The sequence below is a fragment of the Anopheles funestus genome, chromosome 3RL, assembly GCF_943734845.2.
Source record: "Anopheles funestus chromosome 3RL, idAnoFuneDA-416_04, whole genome shotgun sequence".
Taxonomy (NCBI): domain Eukaryota; kingdom Metazoa; phylum Arthropoda; class Insecta; order Diptera; family Culicidae; genus Anopheles; species Anopheles funestus.
In genome coordinates, this window is record NC_064599.1 from 57,220,571 (window position 1) to 57,237,926 (window position 17,356).

Genomic DNA, 17,356 nt, shown 5'->3' on the forward strand with positions numbered 1-17,356 from the left:
TTTTGATCCATTTGTTATGACAAATAAACACTGCGTTGATGTCTCTCTAATTTTCCTACGAGAAAATTTCAGAATCAAATTCAATTCTAGTTTTTCGGTAGTAATAAGAGACGTATACCCTATCTAATCTTATACAATGGATATAGGAAACAGCACAGATCCGGAAATGCTGCCAGGTTGTTGCCGTATTTGTGTTTCAACGTGCGATGTACGATTTTGCATTCACGAACAGCAGGAAAGTTCTTTAAGCTTACACTTAATGCTGGCAAAGCTGTTTCCAGCTGTGTTTAATTTGGAGCAGGTGGAGCACGACCGCAGCAGGAACTGGCCGGCTGCAATCTGCCAAGAATGTAAATGTAAAGTGATCAATGCGTACACGTTGTATGAACTGTGTGAAAAAAGTGTGGATTTGCTGAATCAGCAACAGTTTGAAATGAGCAGTGGTGAGGGAGGAAATACAAGCAACGAGTATTATTACAGCAACAAACCATCGGAGGATGTAGCACTGGAAATAGAGAACGTATTTAGCGTAAAGCTGGAAAAGCCTAACCACAGTATGAATTGGCCATCTACACTATCTCAAGACGATAAGTGTAAAGTGCCAAAGTCGTGCGTGTTGCATGCCCAATCTGAGAAGAACATCGAATTCTCGGACCACAAACAGCTTGAAACGAACGACGACGGGGCGCTCGTTGTAACAAAGGAAGCGTATTTCACAAACGACCTGCCAGAAAAAGTACCGCCGGTTACCGAGGAAAATCCGTTTGAAGAAGGATTACCCGTGGAGCTTATTGTTCTCGATACATTTTCTCAAACTGTGCGAAAATCTAAGAGGATATCGTTCAAAAAGCGCCAAAATGTAATGCACACTGTAACGAAAAGAAAGCAAACTAAACCCGGCAAACTTAGCTGTTCCGAAGAACATGAAGACTTGAACGATAAAAGTAATGGAAAACGGACAAAGTTACACAGCGACGATGGCAGTCTTTCGGATGAGAAAAGTAAAGAAAACCTACATTTGCATTTCGATGCCAAAACTTCCCGTACGGCTTCGTCCAAAGCTCGTGGCAGCAAGCTCAAAAGAGTTAAAACAAAAATCGATTCACCAGAAACAATACACGTAGATGCAGAAAATCTGGAGACCAAAATCGATCTGTACCGTTGTTTGTTTTGTGATGCACCGACCTACTCCTCACCAAAAGAACTCACCGAGCATTTGAAAGAAAATCATCCCGATCAACTACGGCGTTGCGAACACTGTCCGAAGGTGTTCGTGACTCAAACGTCCTTCGAGCAGCATCAATACTGCCATGCAACAGGACGATCCTACTTTTGCACGTTTTGCGACAAAGGATTTCAAACCGAAAAGCTGCTTAACAGTCACATACGTACTCATACCCACCGGTTGAACTTTTTGTGTTCTCACTGTGGCAAAGAGTTTAACAACAAGAGTAATCTACGTCAACACATAATTAGCCATTCGGGTGATAAACCGTGGGCATGCAATCTGTGTCCGTGTCGCTTTAGTACGAAAGGTAATTAGGTTCATATGCGATGCATGCTGGTGCGATTGATCGATCGATCTTACGCTTTCGTTTTGCAGGCGGATTAACGATACATCAAAATACACACACGAAAGTAAAAGCGTTCAGCTGCGATACCTGTGGGTCGCAGTTTAATAAACATTACTCACTCATCAAGCACAAGCTGATTCATACAGGTGAGGATCCTATTCTAGTAACGGTCGAAATATGTACTTACGATCGTTTGTCTTTTACATTCTCATTGTAGGCGAGCGTCCGTTCGGTTGCGAAGTTTGTGGCATGCGGTATGTATCAAGATGCGATGCTGATTGCAGATTGTTATTTTGTGAATGTAATTCCAGGTTTACTACGAGCTACATGGTTAAACGTCACATGCGTACTCATACGGGTGAGAAACCATTTAAGTGCACTTACTGCGATCGCAGCTTCTCACAAAGCAACGATATGGTGAAGCATATGAAAATACACGTTGGCAATACGCCGTACCAGTGCGATCGTTGTGACGTATCGTTTAGGTTGCTCACGGATCTACGCAATCACTACAAAGAGCATTATCAGAAGGGTGAACATGGTCCAGGTTCATCGCCGGAAAATGGTGAAGGTATACGCTTTACCAGCATTGACATTTTGCAGTTAAGATTTAAAAAAGAAAAGGGAACATTATTAGGAAACGAACATTGAGCACAGCAGGAGCAGTGTGTGAAATCATCCGGAATGGCAAGGTTTGATTTATGCAATAATCACATTAAGCTAACTACTAAGACTTGCTTAATTTCCAAATAAAGAAACTATTTTACAATCAACAAGAAACAAAATAAATTAAATTAATTAAAAAGGGAAGTGTCGCGTACGAAACGCGTAATTGTTAGGCGATGACGTATACACGTGATTGGAACCTTGGCACCATCGATCCCTTTCACGAGAAGATTGATAAGCTAGAGTGTTAAAATCTCCTCAATTAATCAATTTTGCATGAATTTTGCGTTGTGGAATAATGCAGCAAATGAAATGAAATCTCCATATTTTTCATAACTATTCACCAAGGCACACCTTGCATTTATACATCGCAAATGAAGCTCGCGTAGACTGCTGTCAAATTCGATAGCAAAAAAAAAATCAACAAAAGACGCCTTCTTTGACTGGAGGATTTCTAGAAGTTGAAGAAGTAAACAAACAAGTGCGTGTTGCTTCAGCAGTTAAAAATTTCTCGATTTGTGTGGTTTGCTTCATTTTACAACAATGAATGTGGAGGAGGTTTGGCATACGGCGGATCCAGGGAGTTGTTGCCGCATATGTGTAGTGCAAATGGATGAATGTTACCGGATGCACGAACCACTGGATGCAAACGCCACGACGAGTTTGCAAATCGTTCTGGAGAAGATATTTCCAGCTGTGTTCAATGAAGTGCAACTGCAGCACGACTACAGCATGAACTGGCCAACGGCGGTGTGTCGAGATTGTAAACGGAAAGTACAAGATGCGTACGAACTGTACGAGAGCTGCCTTGATAGCTGTGATAAGCTACAGAAGAGAGGTTTTACCAAGGAGAAGTTTCACGAAGAAGTTTCACAAATACTCCATCCGGTGGATTGTATTATCGATGAACCAACGGAAGAGTTTGTAGAATGTGATCTTATAGCCGAAGGCGCTGAGGAACCGGAAGAAATCCTGACCGTTTCACGACGATCCGTAAAAACGCGCCAAAACGAGATGAAAGGAACAGCAAAAGCTCAGAAAGCTTCAACCGTCCCTGAGCACGCGGACATTAAGGAAGAAATTAATGAGCTAACAATAGAAGAACTGATTGATGAAAATGATACAGAATTTGTTGAAGAAAAGATCACCGAGCCTGATTGGGAACCACCAGCACGTAAAGCCAGAAAACCCAGAACCCAGAAAACAAAACTAAAAACCGAAAATACTTCACGGGAACGGAAAAAGAGAGAGACGAAAGTAGTGATGAAGCAGAAAGATAAGGAACAGGAAGAATTGTTGGAATCAAAAATAGAAGTACATCCATGCCAGCTATGCGTTGGACTTACGTATGCGTCACCAAATGATTTGTCTGATCATTTGAAGGCGGAGCATTCGAATCAGATACAATCATGTGAAAAGTGCCCAAAGGTTTTCGTTAGCGATCAAGCTTTCCAGCATCATCAGTACTGCCACGCTACGGGACGTTCGTTCTTCTGTGTGTTTTGTGACAAGGGTTATCAGACGGAAGTTCTTCTAAAAAATCACCTTAAGTCACATACACGAGACCCGAAATTTCTATGTTCCATTTGCGGAAAGGGATTTACAAATAAAAGCGGTCTTCAGAAACACATGACATTCCATACGGATAGCAAGTCATGGCCTTGCAGTTTATGCCCATGCCGTTTCAATACAAAAGGTAACGAATGCGTGGTAGTCTATTGTTTTTCATGATTATGGAGAGTTAATTCCATTGGTTATATTGCAGCTTGCTTAACTGTACACATGCGCACACACTCGAAAAACAAGATTTACACTTGTTCGACCTGCGGTTCACAGTTCAACAAGCATTATTCGATGGTCAAGCATCAGATAATTCACACAGGTAAATTAAACTGAGACGATTATTGCTGAGACGAAGTAAATGAGCGAGTAATATTTATTAATTTGATCTGTTTTTCGTTTGTTTCAGGAGAGCGTCCGTTTGTGTGTGATCTATGTCCCATGAGGTAAATATTGACAAGAATGAAAATTAAAGTATAGTGACACAGTTGAGATTTTAATAAACGCTTTCCCGTTCGCAGGTTTGTCTCGCCATATCACGTAAAGCGTCACATGCTTACGCACACGGGTGAAAAGCCTTATAAGTGCACCTACTGCGATCGAAGCTTTGCACAAAGCAACGTTTTGGTAAAACACATGCGCACACACATCGGTGACAATCCGTATCAGTGCGATCGTTGTGACGCATCCTTCCGGCTGCTGAAGGATCTGCGCAACCACTACAAAGAGCACTATGACGAGAGTGAGAAAGGAATTGGTCCCTCGCCGGTGGTGGACGATAAGGATATTCGTTTTACTAGTACCGAAATATTAAAGCTACGATACCAAAAAGAAATGATTCAAAGAGTTGAGGTCAGCTACGACAATTAATCGGTATTTGCCGGACGATTTAATGATGTATGGGTAGAAGTATATTTTTAATACAACACATTTTACTTTACCTGCATACGTGTATTTTACTCGTAGTTTTCGCTATCGCAGGTTTAATTTCTATAATTTTAATTTTCATAGCTAATGTTAGTTTAACATTTAAAGGAGGCGCCGGTTGGTTAATGGTAACGGAACCGGAGTACCATTCGTAGGTCGTTACCCTAGGAGGAATAGTTCATTGTAATAAATAAAAAATTGATACACTTTAACTAAAATCATTTTTGTATCTCAAATGAAAACAGTTGCAAAAACCGCTTCGTCTTGGTCCTTTTAAAAAGTACAAATTTACATGGAGGGTATGGACGGACTAATTAGTATCTGCTGGAAGTCCTCTAAAGCAAGTGCAAGTCGTGCCGTTGCTGGGACATCATAATTACTATGCAACTATTAAAAGGTGCCATCTGCTCCACGTACTTGTGGATCAGCATAGTTTCTGGAGTGTATGATCGATCCATGCACGCGTGCCTTAAGAAATATTATTCTTGCTTCAATCGTAGAAGTATCTACGCTGCAGTATCATCTCTTCGGGTATGATATTGTAGATTTTTATAAAAAAAAGCTTGTAAATGCATATGTGTAATCCAAACCGCCATGCTACGAATTTTCGAAAGCAAAAATGACGTAAATATTGATAGAAAATAGCTCCGAAATATAGAAACACCTTGGTAAAGGACTGACAGCGTAATGTCAACAGAGCTACGCAAACAAATCGTTTGGTGCCTGATGTTTACATTATTTCTACATTGTACTGCTCACAATTTTAGCTACAATGGAGGAAGAATTTTTGACTATTGCTATGAAACCGACGCTTTGTCGTATTTGTGCTGTATTATGTCCCGAACAATACTGTATCTATGAAGCTGTGTACAAGGATGAAGCAATAAGCATGCATATGATGATGGAAAAGTTGGTTCCCTCCGTGTTCAATGCGGAGCAAGTGAAGATGGATGAGTTCATGTGCTGGCCAAGAAAAATTTGTGCAGATTGTAAGGACAAGGTATTGGGTGCGTATGCTTTATACGAGCAGTGCATGAAAAGTGGCGATCTTCTGAGAGAATGTATGTCCCGAAAAACCGAATCATACATAATCGAAGATGTGTACGAGGATGTGAAGCAAAACTTTGTTCTTGATAGTTCTCTTGAGCTGGCATCCAACTATGAAGATGATGAAACGAGCGAACCAACGCAATTAGCTCAAAGACCAACGCTTAAGAGGGCTGCCCGAAAATGGCATATCGTGGAAAGCACGCAGCAGGATATTTCATCGTTTAATATAAAATCCGATGTGATAGAAGACCGTTCCCCCACACCAACGGAAGATTACGAGCTACACACAGATGATGAAGATGATGAACAACAATCCCATAGCGCGTCCACATCAAGTAAAAAAGTTTCACGCAATACTTCCGCACGACAACGAAAGGCATCGAAGCGTGGTTCTGCCGCTGGCAAGGAAAAACCGCAGAGAAATCAAGCAAGGGCTAAGCGAAAGGTGCAAGAACCTAAAGAAGACATTTCGGACGAAACGAAGGAACCGGAAACCAAGGTAGATACATACCGCTGTCTGCTTTGCAATGCGCCGACCTACTCCTCGCCGAAAGAACTTACGGAGCACTTGAAAACGGAACATCCCGATCAGATTCACTGTTGCACACAGTGTCCGAAGGTGTTCATGACCAAAGCGGCCTTTGAGCATCACCAGTACTGTCACGCTACTGGCCGATCGCATTTCTGCATGTTTTGCGACAAAGGGTTTCAAACGGAGCAGCTGCTTAAGAATCACATACGAACGCACACCCATGGTACAGGCTTTTTGTGCTCCCATTGCGGTCAAGAGTTTAGCAACAGAAGCAACCTTCGACAGCATCTGATTCGTCATACTGGCGATAAACCATGGCAATGTACCTTATGCCCGAGCCGCTTCAGCATGAAAAGTATGTATCCTTGCATTGCCTATCTCATTCTATAGTTGGGCCATTTATTTTTTCGCTTGTACAATATAATTATTGTGCTGCTATCTTTATGCTCCATCTTGCAAAAGGTTATTTAGACAGACATCAACATACACATACGAAAGCTAAATACTTCAGCTGCGACACGTGTGGATCTCAATTTAGCAGACATTACTCATTAGTAAAACACCAGCTTATCCATACGGGTAATATACACATCCTGGCAACAATGCTGTACAAAACTTTGGGTGTGTAACAAATTTGCTTTTCAATTTCAGGCGATCGCTACTTTACCTGTGAGGTTTGCAATATGAGGTATGTTTGTTATTTCGATCATTCAACTTGATTAAGTTTGTAACGCTCAGTTGCCATTTTCGTGTTTTCTTCAGATTCACCTCAAGCCATCACGTAAAGCGTCACATGCTTACGCACACGGGAGAAAAACCATTCAAATGCACTTACTGCGAGCGTAGCTTTACGCAAAGCAATGATATGGTGAAGCATATGAAAGCGCACGTTGGTAGCAATCCGTACCAGTGCGATCGTTGCGATGCATCTTTCCGGCTGCTCACGGATCTACGGAATCACTACAAGGACCATTATCAGTCGGGCAACAAAGAGGCACTTTCAGGCGAGGAGGATAAAAACATACGCTTTACAAGCACAAATATTTTGAAAATTCGATACGAGAAGGAAATGAACCAGTCTGCCGACAAGAGCATACCAGATAAACTTAGTGCATAAGTATTAAGTTGGCTTAATTTGGGACGAAGGTTAACTGGAAAGTGGATATGGCTGATGGACTGATGCTTCTCAGGTCAGCTTGGTTGTAGCAGCTGGCCGCGGTACTCCCATGGAAAGTACAGACTTGTCGGCTGCGTGATAAAAAGTAAATCTACTAAGCCGATCGTTGAGAAGAAGATACACATCGGAAGTGTACGAGGGGATCAAAATCATGAAGACGAAAGTTATAATTTCCAAATCCTAAGTGAAGACGAATGTTGTGTTATACTTCGAATAAAGTAATAATTAAATATAAAATAAAATATAAAGCTGAAATTCTTGTTAAGTTGTCTCTGTAAGCATTTGAAGTCGAAGCATCAACCTTCATATCGTCTCGCAAATCACGCCAAATCAAATTTAGATAATGATTTTAACAGCGAAAGTTTGGCCTTTTATAGCTTTACTATTTTTATTACAATGCCGCTTTGTAGTGACACACAATTAGGAGCTTCAATGGAATACGAATTCAAATTAGAACGGCACTCAGAGCGAAATGAGGATGCGTAGAATCCGCTTTTTTGTACAGCGAACAGCGATTTTTTTTGTATGGACAAAGTGCTGACATTGCTAGTCGGGATACTTTTACCCATATAGGATTGCACAATAATTGCAGAGAGCAGAAACTTCTAAAACTATAGTCGAAAGTATCGCATAAAGTTATGAAATTAAAATTTAGACAAATTATTTAAAACTCTACGTGTCATCCACACTACCATCGACGGTTAGTGTTGCGGTGAGCATAAAATCACTTGTTGTCAAAAAGACTTTGATGAAGAAGACAAAACCGGGCCGAAAACGTCAAACGTAAAACTTGTTTTGTCATTGCGAAAAGCTAAAAATCCAGAGACAATTGTTTCAGTCGTTTCTGGCGTTATTTGTTATATTAAACTGCTCATTTTTGCTTCAGCTCAAGCTCTTGTCCTGGAAAATGCCGTCGGAACTCAGCACGACTAAGGTAATTGTCCATCCGCTGGTGCTGCTCAGCGTGGTGGACCACTTTAACCGGATGGGCAAGATCGGCAATCAGAAACGCGTTGTTGGTGTCTTGCTCGGTTGCTGGCGTGCGAAAGGCGTTCTGGATGTGTCCAACAGCTTCGCAGGTAAGCAGCTGGAGGCTATAATCATACCATAGTGAGATAAATGTGTTTCTATTGTTTTCTTTGTGTTATTGTAGTTCCCTTTGACGAGGACGACAAAGACAAGTCGGTCTGGTTCCTCGACCATGACTACTTGGAAAACATGTACGGTATGTTTAAGAAAGTGAATGCACGCGAGCGTGTCGTAGGCTGGTACCACACTGGCCCAAAGCTCTGCCAAAACGATATCGCGATTAACGAACTGATCAGACGCTACTGTCCGAACTCCGTGTTGGTCATCATCGATGCTAAACCGAAGGATTTGGGACTTCCAACGGAGGCTTACATAGCGGTAGAAGAAGTTCACGATGACGGTTCGCCTACGTCGAAAACGTTCGAGCACGTTCCGAGTGAGATCGGTGCCGAAGAGGCAGAAGAGGTGGGAGTCGAACATCTGCTGCGTGACATCAAGGATACGACGGTTGGCAGCCTATCGCAAAAGATCACAAACCAGCTGTTGGGCCTGAAAGGACTGAATGCACAGCTGCGTGATATTAAAAACTATTTACTCAAGGTTGGCAATGGTCAGCTACCGATAAATCATCAAATCGTATACCAGCTTCAGGACATACTGAACCTACTGCCGGACATAGCGCAGGAAAACTTCACCGACACGCTGTACGTGAAAACGAACGATCAGATGCTGGTCGTTTATCTGGCATCGTTGGTACGATCCATCATCGCTCTGCACAATCTGATCAACAACAAACTAACGAACCGGGATGCTGAGGAAGGCAAGAAGAGCGATGACGCAAAGGATAAAAAGGGGCAGGATGGTAAGGATGCGGGTGCCGACAAGGATAAGACCAAGAAGGAAAATGAGAAGGACGGCAAAAAAGAAGATTCAAAAGCTGATAAGGGGAAAGAAGAAAAGAAAAAGTAGTTATGCTGAGTAGGATTATATTTTGCTGTTTTAAGGAGTGCTAAAACTTTTTTTGGTAACACAATAAATGAAAGCTAAAAAGGTGTATCAATGGCGTTTATGTGTAATAACTGTAATAACAGATAAAAAAGGAACCGCCTTTAAATTTCATTTTTACGCGTACCTTTAAATTTAATACACCAAGACAAGGTGTTATAAATTTCTACGCCTTCTGTGTACTTCCAAGAAAGCCAAAACATTTTTAAATTTTATTTTCTCTAATCAGTTTTATTATACAATCTCCATCGTAAATTGGGCTTAGAGGAAAAGGGGTGAAAAATTAAAGAAAAAAAAACTGATCAATTTGAAAGAAAACGTTTTCATTGCGCTCTAGGGCGATTCGAGTAAGGTCTGCAACCACGCTATCTCGCATGCACGTCTGGGCAGGTTGATCGATTTGCAGTGACAGTTCTGACCGAACTCAAAAGTGTTTCTGGTTTGCATTAGAGAGGATCTGCACATTTTTCCGCAATCCTGAATCGTCTGTATTTCGTGATATAATTATATCAAGCGTAAGAAAACGTTAGCGGTGCATAGGATATACAGAAATTGCCAGAATTTTCTAGCTGCCAGGTGTAGATGTGGTACGTAGTGTTGGTCAAAGAGAAACACCGGGAATGTTTGATTTTTCCGCATTCTCTGCTTGCTATGATCATCGAGATTTGTAATTTTGCTTTCCCTTTGCATTTGTAGGCCCCACTGGCTTTAGTTACGTTAATTGTGACCATCCTGTGTCTGCAACAGTACGCATAACGTATTGAATTGGTATTGTTCCTGGTTGCGAACGTCGAAAGTGAGGTTAAGGATACCCATACGAAGTGCGTAGTGCTCGGTTGTTCGCGCGTGGTGTTTACAATTCGTCTTGTATTGAGAGCTGTCAAGTTGGGGAAGCAAAAAGCGGCTTATTTGTAGTGCGTATAACAATAGCGGCAGTGCCCTTTGTGTGGTACGGTTTCCTTCTTCGGTAATGCTAGTTCGGACGGTCGTTGGAGTCGTAGTAGGTTGCATATAAGCAGTTATCCCGTGTTCACCATGGCAGTACCGTTGGGTCAGTCCGAAATCCTGAGCGGCAACGACCTGTTACGCATCTTACAGCTATGGGACGAAAATCACACCATCCCGGGATTCGACCCGGAACCAATCGTAACGCGGCTGGCCGAACTGTTTGAGGCAGAAATGCTTGCCTATAAGATGAAAGATCCGGATCCGTTCGACACGAGGCATCCTTCGCGCACGGATCCAAACTGTGAGCTAGGCCGGATGTTGAAGCTGTTATTCCGGAAAGATAATTTTATCACGCGGCTGGTGAACGACTATCTGCGTGACAATTTCTTCACACGTCAGACTATGCAGCATAGTTCGCACGCACTGAATGTCGCCGCTTGTCGACTAATATTGGTCATCATGCCCGGTTTGGATACGTCCGCCGTCTTTCAGGTGGAGTACGACTATCTGATTAAGCGGCTGTACGGCTGGGCCGAAAATAGTGTTGAACCACTGCAAAGCTACGCAACAGCTTTGCTAGGAGCGGCAATGGAGGAACAGGAGATTGCCGTGAGCTTCAGAGAGCAAAACATTCGGCTGCTACCAATCATGCTCACCCGGTTACATTCTTTGCAAAATGCTCATCTGCAAGCATCAGCCCAGGAGCCTTCAACATCCGGAGTAAGTTTTCCGAAGGGAATGAGTGCACCGCCTTTAAAGTTAGCGCCATCGTCTACACGCATAATACCGGAATCGAACGAATCGGAACAAGCGATGAATGATGGCGAAGCCCAATCCGCTGCCGGACCGTCAACATCGAGTGAGGCAATCGTCCGCGATGACGGACGGGCAATGGAATTGGATGAGGGTGAACATAATGCATCGCGTACGGTTGATGGCACAATTATGATTCCGTACTATCCGTTAACGTCCGCCACGAGCCAGATGTGTATCCTGAACTATCTCACACCGATGGGAGAGTATCAGGAGTTTTTGCCGCACGTGTTCGAACACAACGCGATGCAGTTGATTTTTCGCTACATCGAACATCTCGACCCGAAGGACACCTGTTTGGCGTTTGAAGCGCTAAAGTATCTCGCATCGTTGCTGTGTCATAAGAAATTTTCGCTAGAATTTATCACCAACGGTGGTTTGGAGCGGTTACTGAAAATACCGCGCCCAAGCCTGGCAGCAACCGGTGTGTCGATTGCATTCTACTACCTCGCCTACTGCGAGGACGCAATGGAGCGCATCTGTCAGATGTCGCGCGAAATCATTACCGAGATGGTATCGTACGCGCTCTGGTTGCTTGGATGTTCGCACGATTCCGGTCGATGCCACGCGACGATGTTCTTCGGATTGAGCTGCCAGTTCAAGATTATATTGGACGAGTTCGACAAGCAGGACGGTATACGGCAGCTGTACAACGTGATCGCCGTCCTGCCCGTGCTCGTCGTAACCGACGATTACGAGATGAACGAGGATGAGGAGGCATCGGAACGGCAGGTGATACGCCACGTGTGCATTGCGTTGAAGAAATACTTCGAGAACCATCTGTACTACAAGTACATTCAGGTGACGCGGCAACAGGAACCATCCGGTACGCTGTCGCAGCCCGTCTTTAAGGCGGTAAAAAATACGCCGGAAGTCATCAGTCAGCAAATAACCGCACTGCAGGAATTGCTACCAATGAAAGCTCACTGGGCTCCTGTGGACGAGCTGTTAAAGTTGGGCGGTGTTACCTTACTGTTACGCATAATTTTACTCACGTTTGATTGGACATACAGTGGACGGTAAGTGAAGGAAAGGGAATGGGTGTGGGTGAGGGGGTGGGAGATTAACCAATGTTAAACGTTGCTTTTTTCGTTTTCCAGCGGCGACACGGTACGGTACGCGCTGGATGCTCTCAGCATTTGCACCGTCATATCTCGGGTGCACAACGTGTTTGTCGAACAACTGCCACAGCATGAAAGCAAATTGACCGGCATTAGCGTGCTTCTAAACGCCGTCGACGGTGATGTTGCTGATGCGGAGGTGCAAAAATCCGCCCTTGCCTTGCTGGTGCATCTGGTCTGTGCACCAATTCATCGACCGAGCGTTTCGCTGGCACGGTTCGGTACCGCGAAAAAGCGCATGCCAAATAAAAGCTCTGAAGAGCTAATTCAGAAGGTTTGGGAGAGTGTTCGGTCGAACAATGGCATTCTAGTGCTGTTGGCATTAATGCGGATCAAGGTACCGATTACGGATGCGGACTGCATACGTGGGATGGCCTGCCGCGCATTGGCGGGTCTTGCGCGTTCGGAAACCGTGCGCCAGATCGTTGGAAAGCTTCCCCTATTTGTTCATGGTGAATTACAGAGTAAGTAATCTGCTTGGTGACTAAGACAGTTATTTTTGTCCGCTTTGTTCACTATTTTACCCGTATGGGCATAATTTGGTAATAACAACTCTCTCCCTCTCTCTCTTTCACATTTTAGGTTTAATGCGCGATCCGATTTTACAGGAAAAACGCGTGGAGCACGTGCAGTTCCAAAAGTATGCGCTAGAGCTGATGGAGCGTGTGTCGGGCAAGGTGGAATCGTTTGGCAATCAGGTTGACACTTCGCTGTCCAACATTCACAAGGCAAATGTGGTTGCGCAAACGCGTATTTTGTTCAACGAGCAGCAGGTGTATCAGCTGATTTACCAGCACTTGATAGCGAACGGTTTGAAGGATACGGCTAGCACACTGCTGAAAGAGTCCGGATTGAGCTCGGCAGCGTTCCATCAGTTGCCGCATCATTCAATGCAAAACCCATCGTCTTCCATATCGCGGTCGGCCGCTTCCCTGCATTCACCGTTCGTCTTCCGTTCGCCAAACACCAACATTATACACCGTTCTCGCATTCGAAGTCGCACGGTGGATGCATCGTTCAATGCATCGATGGCACAGGCGAACCTGCAGGCCGCCCTAGCAGCGGCAAGCATTGAAAGCACAAGTTCCGCAACTGCCACTAACGTTCCTATGGGTGGTGTAAATGGGAGCATTGTAACGCCGGACGGATCATACGACGGTATCAGCAGCCCAACGATCGATCCTGGCGAACCGCTCGCACCGATAAAATTGATTAAGAAGCAGACTGCTGCGAACAGTGGCACCCAAAACGGGCATCATCCGGTGACGAACAGGCTGGTGGCAACACCCGCGGATATCAATCGTTCCAACTCGTCCAGCACGTCGCAGCGTTCGCTGCAGAAGCAGATTTCCGCAACGGATGCGTCCAATTTTTTGCTGCTGGCCACTACCACCTCAAAAACGCTACCAACCGAAACCACACCAGCGGCCAACAACATAACGCTCAATTCGATCATCACCGAGTATCTGACCAATCAGCACGCCCTCTGCAAACACCCGATGTCAACGTGTCCACCGTTCGATCTGTTTAAGCCACACAAATGTCCCGATCCATGCCTAAATGGAATGTCCGGCGTTGGGAACAATTTTGCTGCCCGGTTTTACCGGCGGCAGGCAGGAATCGTATCCAGACGATATGATCGTCGGCTGGTGCATTCGAACTTTTCCGCCTCACGCGTGTTGCGTACGGTCGAGATGGATTATTGTTTTACCTCCTGTGATTTTACGGTAAGTTGGGTTGTATTTCGGTTTCCATATTTGGACTAAAATGACCCCGCGTTATTCGTTGCAGCCATGCGGGACAAGACTTATAGTTGGATCGCAAACGGGTGAGGTGAAAATCTTCAACCTCAACGATACGAACGAAGAACATAGCTTCAGCTGTCACGAAACGAACGTCGCATCTGTCAAATGCAGCAAGGACGGCAGGCTTTTGCTTACGTCTGCCAATTGGCGATACGCAATATCGACGCTGTGGAGTTTGGAGGGCAATCACATATCGGAAAAGCTCGTATGGGACGAGGAAGACTATGTAGAGTTTGCCAATATTACGCCGGAAAAGGTGTTGGCCACGACCAATCAGGTAAGTGTAAACAGTGTATACTGACGAACAAAATATCTAAATATCTAACGTAACGATTGTTTCGTTTTGTGTGCAGATTGCCACCATATATGATATAAACACGGGTCAGAAAGTCATGAGGTTCGAGCCGACCTTTCCCAATCAGTACACGAAAAACCGTGCCACCTTCTGCCCGAACGATGAGCTATTGCTATCCGATGGTGTCCTGTGGGACGTCGCATCCGGTAAGGAGATACACAAGTTCGACAAACTGAACCAAAACATTTCCGGCGTGTTTCATCCAAATGGGTTGGAAATCGTGGAAAATACGGAGGTGTGGGATTTACGCACGTTCCACCTGCTTCGCACGGTACCATCGTTGGATCAGACACACATAAAATTTTCTGCCCAAAATGTAATGTACGGTGTGACACTCGATAAGGAAGACTCGGAGTTAGCGGAGATCGCAGCGTACCAGACCAGCTTTAAAGTGCTGGACTGCTACGACTACACGAGCATTGCCACCATCGACGTGAAGCGTAACATTTCCGATCTGGCCGTGAATCGGTACGGTAGCCAAATTGCCGTCGCTGAGAATCAGGGTGGATACAACTCGATGCAGGAATCGGTAGTACGCATCTACAGCGTCGGCCGGAAGCGCAACAGTGGTGACGATCAGGACGAAGACGAGGAGGAGATGGAAAACTCGGAGGAAAACATGTCAGAAACGGAGTCCGTCGGTAAGTAATGAAACCAACGTCAGCACAATGTGCTTGGGGTCGCATGAAACGTCGCGTTTCATTCCATTCATTCATATGTTGTGTGGATCCAATCATGTTTTTTTAACACCCGCAGCAAACGCCTGGTGAATCAACATTGTCATTGTTTTTTATACCTACCAAATGATGCTATTAAAAAAATGACTAGAATTAAGACAATTTGTTTCTTTTTCGCGAAGACCTTGCTTTATTATGAACGGAAAATATGAACAAATGTAGTAGAACGATTTCTGTCCTTGGATCGCTCCTCAGCAATCCATTGCAATAAAATATCGAATATTGTTCAAAAGTTCCTAAGAAGGGCGCTTCAAATATTGGTTTTAAGTTGCTATCAACAAACTATTTCAACATCGCATCGCATTGAACATAAATCCATCGACATCGACCAACAAAAGCGCCATTTTTTGCAACTTTTCCACTCACTTCTATGTTTAGAGTACCGCAATCATCACGGTAGTGATGGGTAAATTATAAATTTTTTCGGAGTCGGATCGGTCCGACTCCACCGCCATGTGGATTCGGCGTCTGAACGAATCCGGCAGAAGTGAGCGGGAGGGGGGGAGTAGGATCGTGCCCTGAACAATTTACAGTTAACACATGGCTAGTCGGACATGATCGGACCTATTCGAACTCGACCGGGCTCGTTCGAGTCAATTTTGCTTTTCAGTCGGAGTAGGGATCAATTTTTCATACGCGGAGTCGGAGTGGATCCACGATTCCATACCCATCACTACATCGCGGACCCGCGAACTAGCCGGAAAATTTGATGGAATAATTCTTGGACGTCGTGACACTACGAAGAAGACAAATGATTACAGCAATGAAGAGGATGATGAGGATGATTTTTATTAGTATTATCATTATTTTGTCGTTGATGTTGATCTTTCGCAATCAGGTTCCTCAGCATCGAACAGCGACGATGATGGCGAAGATGACGACGAAAATGATGATGACGATGAAGATGGTGATGGTGATAACAACAATGATGAAGATGATGATCACGATGGCGGTGTTGATGATTCAGATGATTCGTCCTGGACGACGGCATCGGATATAGAGCTGTGATGCGTCTTGAAACGTGTAGTGCATAAGGCAGCGTCAGCGTAAAACCGCCAAACGAAGGCCAAAAACAAAACAAAACAAAATGGGCGCCTAAAATAGAAGCTGCTACGGCAACAAATCTGATCCCAGAATTAGAGCTGAACGAAAAATAATATGGTTTTGTAAAATAACGTGTGAATGTGTAAACATCATCCAAATGAAGGCACCAAAAGCCCTGAACAGCAGAAGCTTTGATAAAGAAAAAGCATAAGCAAGACATTATGCATTATGATATGTATCGCGTTGCATTAGTTCCAGTTGTACAGTAGTGTTTAGTAAAGGATTTTGTATAAACAAAACTAGGCCTATAGAGGCGTGAAAAAAATCATGCAAAAGGAACATGCAGTCTTAAACATTTCGCCTAATGTAGCCTAAGGATTGAAGTGTGTACGACATACAGCTAAGATGAAAATTTGAGATCGTGTGTAAGCTTATCAGGATTAGATAGGTACTCTTCGGGGCATTAGTGCAGGCAGATTATACGTTATTTATTTTGCTTGAATTGGAACACATTTGCAAACAATCTGTGCAAGGTATTTGAATTAATCGTTTTTGATTGTGTGCTCATTTCGGTCGATGCGGTTTGTAACTTTCGGAATTATTGTGTTGTAACGAAACCACAAGCATTAACGCATCCACACACTACAGAGAACCAACGTGTGCATAGTTTATTTAAAAAAAAAGTACATATATTTGCAGAATTCTATTTGTAAGCCCCATTGGTACAGAATCGATTGATCCGTTGCAAGCTTAAGTGCAGGTGTTAAATGATCTGTATGAAAGGATAAATTGCAGAGCTGGTAGGCATGTGTCGTTGGTTTCCAGCGGAACGCAGATATGGCAAACGAAAGATCTGGAGAGGGAAAACCATGGAATAGCTTCTGCCAGACACTATCGCAGTGTATTTTTGATAAATTTTAGTAGAAATTTTAATGTAATAAATATGCGAAGTAAGAAAAAAGTAACAAATACGAATCTTTAGTGTCTAATAGTGATGGGTGTCAATCCGGAAA

General features: G+C 43.8%; 4 protein-coding genes across 4 annotated transcripts; all 4 read left to right on the top strand.

Moving 5' to 3' along the window:
* The first annotated feature begins 36 nt into the window (after positions 1-36).
* On the top strand, positions 37-4,907 carry LOC125769513 (zinc finger protein 91-like). Its single transcript, XM_049438246.1, has 8 exons — positions 37-1,535; positions 1,604-1,720; positions 1,792-1,828; positions 1,886-2,219; positions 2,748-3,936; positions 4,006-4,122; positions 4,210-4,246; positions 4,322-4,907. The coding sequence occupies exons 1-8, from the start codon at positions 137-139 to the stop codon at positions 4,668-4,670; spliced, it is 3,579 nt and encodes a 1,192-aa protein (XP_049294203.1). The 5' UTR covers positions 37-136; the 3' UTR covers positions 4,671-4,907.
* A 142-nt stretch (positions 4,908-5,049) lies between these two features.
* On the top strand, positions 5,050-7,741 carry LOC125770185 (zinc finger protein 436-like). The gene is made up of 4 exons (XM_049439548.1): positions 5,050-6,664; positions 6,772-6,888; positions 6,961-6,997; positions 7,072-7,741. The coding sequence occupies exons 1-4, from the start codon at positions 5,500-5,502 to the stop codon at positions 7,424-7,426; spliced, it is 1,674 nt and encodes a 557-aa protein (XP_049295505.1). The 5' UTR covers positions 5,050-5,499; the 3' UTR covers positions 7,427-7,741.
* Positions 7,742-8,257: 516 nt separating this feature from the next.
* Positions 8,258-9,571, top strand: LOC125770234 (26S proteasome non-ATPase regulatory subunit 7). Its single transcript, XM_049439632.1, has 2 exons — positions 8,258-8,565; positions 8,640-9,571. The coding sequence occupies exons 1-2, from the start codon at positions 8,394-8,396 to the stop codon at positions 9,482-9,484; spliced, it is 1,017 nt and encodes a 338-aa protein (XP_049295589.1). The 5' UTR covers positions 8,258-8,393; the 3' UTR covers positions 9,485-9,571.
* A 324-nt stretch (positions 9,572-9,895) lies between these two features.
* LOC125770132 (protein mahjong) lies at positions 9,896-17,318 on the top strand. The gene is made up of 7 exons (XM_049439451.1): positions 9,896-10,107; positions 10,217-12,300; positions 12,382-12,866; positions 12,985-14,129; positions 14,194-14,484; positions 14,561-15,203; positions 16,138-17,318. Exons 2-7 carry the CDS (start codon positions 10,556-10,558, stop codon positions 16,305-16,307), a joined length of 4,479 nt encoding a protein of 1,492 aa, XP_049295408.1. The 5' UTR covers positions 9,896-10,107; positions 10,217-10,555; the 3' UTR covers positions 16,308-17,318.
* The last annotated feature ends 38 nt before the right edge of the window (positions 17,319-17,356 follow it).

Bases quoted from the DNA above. Each gene is read 5' to 3' on its own strand.
- LOC125770185 (XM_049439548.1), top strand. From the start codon at position 5,500: ATGGAGGAAGAATTTTTGACTATTGCTATGAAACCGACGCTTTGTCGT. The intron at 6,889-6,960 runs GTAATATACACA...TTTCAATTTCAG, and splicing joins ACACCAGCTTATCCATACGG to GCGATCGCTACTTTACCTGT. The intron at 6,998-7,071 runs GTATGTTTGTTA...TGTTTTCTTCAG, and splicing joins TGTGAGGTTTGCAATATGAG to ATTCACCTCAAGCCATCACG.
- LOC125769513 (XM_049438246.1), top strand. From the start codon at position 137: ATGGATATAGGAAACAGCACAGATCCGGAAATGCTGCCAGGTTGTTGC. The intron at 1,829-1,885 runs GTATGTATCAAG...ATGTAATTCCAG, and splicing joins TGCGAAGTTTGTGGCATGCG to GTTTACTACGAGCTACATGG. The intron at 2,220-2,747 runs CATTGAGCACAG...AGCAGTTAAAAA, and splicing joins GAACATTATTAGGAAACGAA to TTTCTCGATTTGTGTGGTTT.
- LOC125770234 (XM_049439632.1), top strand. From the start codon at position 8,394: ATGCCGTCGGAACTCAGCACGACTAAGGTAATTGTCCATCCGCTGGTG. The intron at 8,566-8,639 runs GTAAGCAGCTGG...GTGTTATTGTAG, and splicing joins TGTGTCCAACAGCTTCGCAG to TTCCCTTTGACGAGGACGAC.
- LOC125770132 (XM_049439451.1), top strand. From the start codon at position 10,556: ATGGCAGTACCGTTGGGTCAGTCCGAAATCCTGAGCGGCAACGACCTG. The intron at 14,485-14,560 runs GTAAGTGTAAAC...TTTTGTGTGCAG, and splicing joins TGTTGGCCACGACCAATCAG to ATTGCCACCATATATGATAT. The intron at 15,204-16,137 runs GTAAGTAATGAA...TTTCGCAATCAG, and splicing joins GTCAGAAACGGAGTCCGTCG to GTTCCTCAGCATCGAACAGC.